The sequence below is a fragment of the Carassius carassius genome, chromosome 41, assembly GCF_963082965.1.
Source record: "Carassius carassius chromosome 41, fCarCar2.1, whole genome shotgun sequence".
Classification (NCBI taxonomy): domain Eukaryota; kingdom Metazoa; phylum Chordata; class Actinopteri; order Cypriniformes; family Cyprinidae; genus Carassius; species Carassius carassius.
This window is the reverse complement of record NC_081795.1, coordinates 9,387,850-9,398,688: the sequence shown is the minus strand read 5'-3', so window position 1 is coordinate 9,398,688 and position 10,839 is coordinate 9,387,850. Positions and strand designations below refer to the sequence as shown.

General features: G+C 37.1%; 1 protein-coding gene across 2 annotated transcripts in view; it reads left to right on the top strand.

Moving 5' to 3' along the window:
* The first annotated feature begins 3,282 nt into the window (after positions 1-3,282).
* LOC132123594 (ankyrin repeat domain-containing protein 13B-like) overlaps positions 3,283-10,839 on the top strand; it is a 19,816-nt gene continuing 12,259 nt past the window's right edge. The window contains exon 1 of one of the 2 annotated variants that reach the window (XM_059534335.1): positions 3,283-3,676. In XM_059534335.1, the coding sequence (XP_059390318.1) occupies positions 3,566-3,676 (111 nt within the window). In that variant the 5' untranslated portion in view covers positions 3,283-3,565. The remainder of the gene's footprint in view (positions 3,677-10,839) is intronic. The other variant, XM_059534334.1, reaches the window with a different exon arrangement.

Genomic DNA, 10,839 nt, shown 5'->3' with positions numbered 1-10,839 from the left:
TTTCCGCATCCCGGAAATTATTAGCGCGGTATGTCTCAGAATAGTCAGTGCAATTTGGGAAAGAAATCAGTTAAATCTGTATGTAGATGCGTGTAAATATTCAAATGTAATCCCCTTTGTAATCGTTAAAAATTCCATAAGTAACTGTAATTTAATTACTAATTTTTTCTTAGTAACTGTAACTAATTACAGTTACAATAATTTTGTAATTAAATTACGTAACGCCGTTACATGTAACTAGTTACTCCCCAACACTGCCACCAGTGGACATGCATTTTACATAAGATTATTTACATACCTACAATCCCCAACTGAAGAATAATAAGAAAGCATAATAAATACCTAAAGTTTTTTTTTTTTTTATTCAGTAGTTAAATGTAATGGTATGTCTAATTAAAAACATTAGGCAAACCTATAGCCTACTGTAATATAATACTGGTCCTCCACATTCAATTCTATTCTATTCTATTCTGTTGCTGAAAATTTACACACCCTCAGGCCATCACAGATGAATGAGGTTGTTTGTTCATTAGCACAGATTTGGAGACATTTTGGTTGCATTGTTCACTTGTTCACCAATGGATCCCCTGCAGACAGTGAATGGGTGCAGTCAGAATCAGTGTCCAAACAGCTGATAAAACACATTACAATAATCCACAAGTAATATACACGACCATAAATTCCATAAATTAATGTCTTGAGAAGTGAAAAGCTGCGTGTTAGAATGAAACAAATCCATCATTAAAGCGTTTTAATTTTAAACTGTTGTTTCTGACTCCATAATCCATAATAATTCTTCCTCCAGTGAAATTAAAATCACATCGTTTTTTCTTTCTTTCTGGATACCCTATAATGAAATAAGCAGTGTTTTTTTCTGTAAGTCAATGTCAATGTCACCTTTATTTATATAGCGCTTTAAACAAAATACATTGCGTCAAAGCAACTGAACAACATTCATTAGGAAAACAGTGTCAATAATGCAAAAATAATAGTTAAAGGCAGTTCATCATTGGATTCAGTTATGTCATCTCTGTTCAGTTAAATAGTGTCTGTGCATTTATTTGCAATCAAGTCAACGATATCGCTGTAGATGAAGTGTCCCCAACTAAGCAAGCCAGAGGCGACAGCGGCAAGGAACCGAAACTCCATCGGTGACAGAATGGAGAAAAAAACCTTGGGAGAAACCAGGCTCAGTTGGGGGGCCAGTTCTCCTCTGACCAGACGAAACCAGTAGTTCAATTCCAGGCTGCAGCAAAGTCAGATTGTGCAGAAGAATCATCTGTTTCCTGTGGTCTTGTCCTGGTGCTCCTCTGAGACAAGGTCTTTACAGGGGATCTGTATCTGGGGCTCTAGTTGTCCTGGTCTCCGCTGTCTTTCAGGGATGTAGAGGTCCTTTCTAGGTGCTGATCCACCATCTGGTCTGGATACGTACTGGATCCGGGTGACTGCAGTGACCCTCTGATCTGGACACAGACTGGATCTGGTTGCCACGGTGACCTCGGAACAAGAGAGAAACAGACAAATATTAGCGTAGATGCCATTCTTCTAATGATGTAGCAAGTACATAGGTTGTTATGGGAAGTGTTTCCAGTTCCGGTTTACCTAATTAATGCAGCCTAAAAATCCTTTAACGGATTTGGATAATAAAAGCATATTAGTATGTTATGTGTATGCCAAGTTAAAGAGATGGGTCTTTAATCTAGATTTAAACTGCAAGAGTGTGTCTGCCTCCCGATCAATGTTAGGTAGGTTATTCCAGAGTTTGGGCGCCAAATAGGAAAAGGATCTGCCGCCTGCAGTTGATTTTGATATTCTAGGTATTATCAAATTGCCTGAGTTTTGAGAACGGACGTAGAGGATTATAATGTAAAAGTAGCTCATTCAAATACTGAGGTGCTAAACCATTCAGGGCTTTATAAGTAATAAGCAATATTTTAAAATCTATGCGATGCTTGATAGGGAGCCAGTGCAGTGTTGACAGGACCGGGCTAATATGGTCATACTTCCTGGTTCTAGTAAGAACTCTTGCTGCTGCATTTTGGACTAGCTGTAGTTTGTTTACTAAGCGTGCAGAACAACCACCCAATAAAGCATTACAATAATCTAACCTTGAGGTCATAAATGCATGGATTAACATTTCTGCATTTGACATTGAGAGCATAGGCCGTAATTTAGATATATTTTTGAGATGGAAAAATGCAGTTTTACAAATGCTAGAAACGTGGCTTTCTAAGGAAAGGTTGCGATCAAGTAGCACACCTAGGTAATGTAAGTATGTATGTAAGTATGTGAAGAATGTGATAAATGTGCTAAAGACAATTGTAATAAAAAGTACACATAGCTCAATATAACCCAATAGAAATCTGCAAACAATTAAGTATAAAATCTTATATTTTACTAACAAGCAATTAAGGATAAAATGGAAATGTTAAACAAAAAGAAATGCATATTTATTTTTTATTTAATTAGAATATTTGGGTTTTCTACTGGAAACATTTGTGACTACTGACACATTTATATGTTGGCCTATTGAGTTAATGTTTTTTGTGAGAGCGCAATATTATTAATGAAGTTATAATGAATCTACTTGATTATATTGTATTTGTGGCATATGGATAATATTAGCAAAATCTTATTCCCTGGTTTAGCTGGGTGGATGAGATGGATAAATTAACACTTCTTACAATAGATATTAATAATATCAGCACAATAGAATAATCAGCACAATAAGTTTTCTAACTAACAAATGAATAAAACTCCATTTGATTCTGTTGGAGTCATGGAAGTTTATTGAGACATAGAGTTCAGTTGAAATACATGACTGTTTAATTTTATTTCAGTTACGTTTTATTTCGTTTCAAAAAGCAGATGTTTAAGTTTTGAAATAACTGTTTTGGACATATTGTAATAGTATAAGTTCAATACTAGGCTATAGTTGGAATGGATAAAGCAATACATTTTTATTGATACATATAATATATATATAATATATAAAGAACCTTTTCTGTTTTATTATTTCCATTCCATTAATAGAATAGAATTATGTATATGTTCTGTTAATAAATTACATTTATTCCAATCCATTAGATATTTATTAAGAAATATTAAGACACAGATGGTAGCAAAAGATGCTCCCTCTATGTCCTCTTTCATGGCGCAGTGAGCAGCATCAGCATGTATGATGACAGAATCACACACTGAAGTTCAATGGCTCATAGATGTGAGTCGCTTTTATCAGGATAACGAGAGCCCTGCCTCAGCCTCCGCGAGCGAGCGAGCGTGCGTGCAGTGCGCGCGCGCCTGAGTGTGAGGAGAGGGAGAAGAGACCAGGAGGAGTGGAGAACAGAACGGAGAACATTCATGCACACAGCTTTAAATTGCCTTTCAACACAGACACGCGGAATGCAAACGGCGATGCTGGATATGAAAAGGCAGATAAATGCCCTTACCGGTCGTTTCAGCAATAATAATATAGCACGCGCCCTTTATAATTATAAAAGTAACTGATATCGCTTAAAAACAGGGAAAGGGAACGCGGGACAGAGCAGCGGCGAACTATGCACTGATGATGATTTCTGCCAGAAAAACTCCGGAGAAGAGTCGCTACCACCTGCATTATCTCGTGTGGCATAACAAACACCGGCAGCTGGAGAAAGAGCTCTCAGCGCGCGAGCAGGTAAGATGCTTTCGTTTCCGCGTGACAGTCTCGCGGCGGATGATGCTGTGAGGAGCGGCCGGCCGTGCGTTTGACTGAGAAAACTGATTCGGGTACTTCATTTCGGCTTGTAATCTGTGATGAAAGGGCGACAAGTGATTCTTCATCGTTTGCTGGTTCATTAATAACACATATTTTCAGTTATTTTTACTTATTTACTTGCTTATATGTGTACTGCACACAGAAATGCGTGTCAAAAAAACCTCACACCCTGTGTCTTCAAACCTAGTGAGTTGCCTACCTAGTCCGCATTTTTGGGCGTATAACGTTCGAACGCGTAAAAATGCTGTCTTGGTAGGTAGCTTACTAGGTTTCGACACACAGTCTCTGTTCTGCAAACCTCTTCATGTTACACTTCTTACATTTGATCTCAAATGCAGTTTTATTTCTATCTGAGATGGTGTAAAACACAGAGAGGCTGCAGAATAAAGTGGCATTACAAAGGCTGTGTGGGAATGATGCTTACAGATCAGCCTACGTTCACCACTCACATTTCCTGAGGATAGATGGTGTGTCAGGAGAGGGTGTGTTTGTCTTTCTGATCAGCCGTCTTCAAAAGAATTATTAATGCAGTACATTATTCCACAAATCAGTGTGGAAGTAGTGTAATTAATTCGAATCTGAGATTACTGTGCAGAACTATAAATAGGCCAAAGACATTGAATGGTTGATTTGAATGTATGGGAAGACAAATAAATTGCAAAATAGGCACACTAAGCAAACAAACAGATTACAGCATGATTGGTTTAGTTATGTTTGTTGAGATTCGCAAAGCAGAAGTTCAACTGATTTATAAGGAACATGTTGTACAGCCTATAAATGAAATAACCTGTTCTATCACCTGTTCTATTTTTTAATGGAATAGAATTCTATTCTGGAATTTATATTCTGTTAATAAACCAGTTTCAACATCTTATTTTATTGTATATACAAACATAAACTATCAGATGAATACAACTCCATTTGATTTTATTGCATCTGTGAGAGATTTATTAAGAAATATTAAGACACAGATGGCAGCGAGAGATGCTCTCTCTCTCCCATGGCACAGTGAGCAGCATCAGCATGTACTGTATGTCAGAAACACTGATTATACACTGAAGTTCAATAGCTCATATACAGGTTGATTTTGTCAGGGAAGAAGGGTGGTTCTTTACAATCAGCCATCTTTGAAAGTATGGCACGCAATGGAAATTCAATCTATTTTCTAAATCCAATGTATTGATCTTATTGTGAATGATTAATTCATGCGTGTGTTTCATTTTTTTCTGATGTATTTTCATAAATTCCTTTGTATTGCTTTTTTTTGTAAAGGTACTTAATCATTTTGAATCAAGATGTCATAACTCAGTCATCCTTGTGTATGCCAAACTTCTCCAGTCAGCCTAAAACCTCCCTTTCTAACAAGCTCGCATTCAGATCTGCCTCTATTTATCAAAAACGATGGATAGAACCAAGTCCTGTTCTTCATATTTTCTTTTTTCAATAATCCATTTTACTCGAATGTACATCATATGGAAGAAAAAGATCTGTCGCTACTGTTACAGCAAAACTAAATCAACATTAATTTACAGATTTGTAGAAAAAGTCTAAATTAGCATGACATCAGTCTATTCTTTTAAAAACTACAAATAGACAAACCAATAGCCACATAATGGTAAAAAAAAAAGTATTAGAGGTGGAAAAACATAGGCATTAAAACATTGCTCTTTAATTCTATTCTAGTTTAATTTAAAATAGTTATTATTATACAATAGAATCAATAAATAATACATTATTTATCATTGACATAAGTCAGGTTACTCCTTTTATAAAGTTAGAGTTGCATCAGTAGTGGAAGAGCCCAACATGAAAACCAGAATGCATTTTTTTGTAACAAGCAGAAGTTTGTGTAAGAAGACTAACTGAGATTGCAGAGCCGAATCAAATGTCCACTTCAGGAAACATCAAGGCCTGTATGCTCTACTTTCATTATTCTGATTTAACTCACTGCTTTATAAATAAATAATTTTAACTCATTTGAGTGATGTCTTCCATCTCAGTCTCAGCAACCATTCATGATTCCATCTTTCCAAACCCCAAACATACTGTAACCCATTCCAATACCAGCCAACTTGGTCCTGTGCCGGTTTTTATGGCTCAGGCTGATGGTAATAATTCAGACCCCTAACCCTCTTGATGATCACTGCAATATAAAGCACTTCCAGTTTAGTTGATTTAAAGGCTGCTGACAGCATAATATAGCCACGTTTGGCACGGTAGGGTGTCGCTCGATGAGTCAAACCGGGTCCCATCAGGGATGGCACGAGGCGCAAAGGGAGGTCAATGCTGTCGCGATTGTTCCTCTCCAGTGAATGAGGTGCGTAGTCACCCTGACAAGGGGAAAAGTTGCTGCAGCAGCACACAGGATTATGGGATAGATGTTAGGTGTCAGTGAAAGTACGGGGGGAAACTTAAGCTATTAGGACAGAGGAGAGCGAGGGACATGAATAGCAAATAGATCGGGTGGTGGAGGAGGAGGAAGAGGAGGGGTAAAGAAGTTATCGAAGGGAAAAGAAGCTCAATTTGCAGTTTGCCTTGACAGTGCCATAAAACAGTCATGGGGGAGGAATTGGACAGATGACAGCTTGGAGGAGAGCAGTAGGAAATTGAGAAGAGAATGGATAGAGTGGGTGATTGAATGGAGAAAACCAGAGAGAAGAGCCATTGCCTGCTGATGCATCTACAGAACTGAGTCCAAAAATAAGAGAAAATGTCAAGCAGCATTAAGATTAGTTTTTTTTGTGTTAAGTCAGGAGTGCCTCAGCAAATACACTACAACACAATGGCAATTTCTTTTCTCGCAGCCCTCCATCAGCACATTTGCTGTTGTCCACACATCTTTTCAGTTTTCCCGTTTGATATACTCCATTCTTCTTCAACACTTGGCCCTCCTGCTCTCCACCCGTAACCCAACACTAATTGCGACAGAGCGTTCTCACAAGGGACGAGCATTGTGTGGCTGGGCACGTTGGGCTGGGAGGGGGCTGATGAGATTTAGTTAACTTATGGGAAGCTTTTAACAGACTGACAAGGACATTGGCAGACAGAAAGAGCTCGTACAAGGCCAGCGAATTGGGTTGTTGAATTGAAAATATGTAAATAAAAGGTACAATTGCATCTAATTTGATTAGAGTTAATGATCTGAATTTCCAATAAAATGATACGTTCAACACAATCAAACATACAGATGCACACACATACAAATCTATCAATTGTACATGTCCCAAGTAGGCGAGCTGTGCTGCATTTGCTTACTAAAAAATACTACAAGGCTCTATTTCATAAGCACTACTCATCTCTATGATTTACATTGATGTTTTTTTTCCAGTAAACATTCCTCTATTCTAATTTGGATATGCAAACGTAACCTCCAGCCATACTGTGTGAAAACTGTAGGAAGTATAACACCTAATTAGTCTGTATTCTCCTTTTAAAGGGATAGTTCATTCAAATAAAGAATGCATGTTTTTATCTATGCATGTATGCACTATGTGCATTTTTATGCATGCGGCCACAAAAGAGAGCCTTTGCAAAGGATTCAGTGGAATCTATCACATGCTGTGATATGCACCCCACACTAACACATATGATTTTCTTCTGCCTGCCTCCCACATGCACAGTTTGGGCTTTCAATGAAAGATTGATGTTGGTTTAAGTAGCTGCCAGAAAACATTAGCCAAGGCAGAAAGAGTGCAAGAGCAGATGCACCAGACTGAGATGACTATCAATAATGCAGTCTCCAGCAGGCTCACAACTGAGAGAGAGGAAGAAGAGATGGGATGGACACCTATGTGGAAGAGCATCCATGTGAAGATGTGAGGATGGACCCTATATTATTGTTACTTTCAATGTGGTGGGGTGGGATTAGTAATTAACATGAATTTGAGTTGTGTCACTTGTGTCTGATGTGGTGCATGCATGTCAGCAGGAAGTGTGCTTGCTTGTTACAGGGCTGTCAGTGAGATGCAGTGTAGGTGGGTTAGACGAATTCCGGTCAGAGCAGGAGAACGTGTAGGTGTTTCAGGTAGGGCTTCTATTATTGTTATTATTCTGCATATTCCGACCCTCACTGTTCAAGAAACCTTACGAAGATTTACCAGGGTAACCATAGTTTCCACGAAAATACCACAGTTATGTGAAAATCCCAATGTTATATACATAAATATACAAAATTATGATTTTGAAGTTCAGTTGACAGTTGTATGTGTGTGTGTGTCTATATATATATATATATATATATATATACATACACATAGACACAGACACACACACACACACACACACACTACAGTTCAAAAGTTTAACATTTATTTAAAATGTTACAAATCTTTTAATTATGTCCATATTTAGGAACAGTGTTGCAAATACAACTGATATCTAGTTTTGTCCTCTTTTGGAAGGCCAAGCAAAGTATTTTCGCTTTCACAACGAAACAGTGTCTCCACGACATGGAGGCGGCGGCAACAATACTACAGCGAAAATCAAAGTTACGCTTTCATTCTTTGCGTGAACATTTGGGCAGTATTATGCAAATCTTCCCACACAGTGACATAGACATGTGGGGGCGTGTTTAAACGAGGCATTGGACGAGTTTTAACTTTTATTAAGAATAATTCTTTGGGTTCGATACTTTAGTCATTGCAACTTTTTCTTTTATTCACGAACATATTCGTAACACTCCAAAGAGACAGGAAAACTTGAAATCGCATCATATGACCCCTTTAATAAATACTACAACTTTTGGAACATTATTAATATCTTTACTGTTACAAAAAAACTTTATATGTAATATCAATAGAATGTATTTATTTTATTTTTATTAAGGAATACAGAATTCTTATTAAGAAATCTGTGTAAAGCACATGACAGGAGATGACAGTCAGTGTGTTTGTCTGTATTTGTTTGTGGCTGTGTGATCAAATGAGATAAAGGACTGTTTGTTATTGTGTGAGTCTCTCTGTGTGTGTGTGTGTGTGTGTGTGTGTGTGTGTGTGTTTGTGTGTGTTGTCTAGCATGTCTCAGAGAGGTATAGAGCAGCATTTCAGGTCACCAGAAGGTCCTTCTATAACAGCTGATGTTTCTCGAATTCTCCTTTGTTCTGTCCTCCTCTCACAGCTGCTAATCTGTCTTGCCGAGTTACACATTTCTATCTGTCTCCCTGAAGTTCTCAGAACCAGTTCTCAGTCTCATGCAGTCCCTCGCTTATACAGTCTCTCACCGGCTCAAGCATGCACACCTCCTGACAGTTATCTCCTTCTCTCTTTCCCTCTCTGTCAGTCATCTGAGCCGTCTCTAGTGTCAGGGTTGATTGGAGATCCCCAGAGGACCGATGCAAGAGCCATTCACTTAAAACTATAGTTTTCCCTCCTTCGGCCTGCATCTCTTATTTGTACTTCTCATCCAGGGTTACCATAGCAACCCCCACCCCCACCACTCATCCACACCCTTTTTCTCGTAGCACTTATCTCACTCCGGGGACCAGGCTGGTGTTTTTCTAGCTAGAGGCCCTCAGGGGCCGCCGAGCCTCAGTTTTTGCTGGAGAGTGAGTGCCATCATGATGTTGCGAAAGGGGCCGGCTTATTACGGAGCAGGGTGTCGGATGCACTGGAGTTTTCTGTAACAACAATAACATGATTATGACTCCTTTAGCTGCATGATACAATCAGGGCTCAACATGAAGACGGGCCGCTGGCCCAGGACTGGAGTTTTTTAAAGGTCAGCCGACAGAACTGTCAATCGTCCAGCTGGGCCAGTGATATACCTGGATAATTTACAGCCTTTAAGGCAAATTCTGTTTGTAAAGACGCCCAAATATGTATTTATATTTGTGAAAAATAATATATATATTTTTTTTAATGTTATATGTTTACTAATTAAAAAAAATATATATTTTAAATTCACTTTTCAATTTACAATCATAAATTTATATTCAGATTTTAAAAATGTTTTTATATACTTTTTATGTTAAGGACATAAAATATTGTTGAGCTTTTTCTTAAGTGAAGTAAAGCTGAATTAGCTTAAATATATATATACTACATATAAACTACATTTAAATGTTGAAACAATTTGAAATAATAAAATTATAAAAACTACAAGTGACATAAAAAATAAATCAAAGCTATAGCTTTCACATCCCTGGACTCATTATGTTGTGTTTTCACTCCATGTGTTCCATTCCCCATGTGCTCCAGTATGACCTAATTTCTGTCTTCCTTTGATTATGTTCAGGTGTGTGTCAGTAATTATCCTTATTAAGTTCCCCTTATAAGTTGTATTCTGTTCAGTCTTTCTACCTTTGTCCGTTATTGTGTTGAGTATCCTTACCTCTCTGCGGATTATTAAAGACTTCATCTTCGTTCTTGTTCATTATGTCGTGCACCAGATCGTGACAATAGCTTTAATATATATGTATTTAATATTAATTATATGTGTATATATATACACACACACACATACACACATTTAGATGAGTTGTCTCAGGTAGGATTTCTATTATTGTTATTATTCTGCATATGCTGACCCTCATCGCTCAAGAAACCTTACGAAGATTTACCAGGGTAACCATAGTTTCCATCAAAATACCACAGTTATGTCAAAATTCCATTTTTTTCTGGTTATATACAATAAACATACAAAATTATAATTTTGGAGTAAAGCTGACAGTTGTAAAGTTGACATTTGTATACGTGTGTGTGTGTGTGTGTGTGTGTATATATATATATACACATACACACACACACACACACTAATGTTCAGAAGTAGAATTTATTTAGTAGAAGTCTTTGTAACCTCATAAATGTCTTCACTAATTCATTTTATTATTTTTTTAGGCCAGTGAAATATGGACTTTTCACATTTTCTATTGAAATAAAGCTGAAATAAAGTAAAATAATATTTATTAACTATTTACACACACAGTGTGTATCTATAACAGATTAAATAAAACTACGATTAAATAAAAAAATGCAAATATAAAAATTAACGCTAATTAAAAATATTAATAAATACTATAGTAGTATATAAATAATACTGGAATAACACTGATGTATAAATTATTTACATATTAATCACAGCTTTTA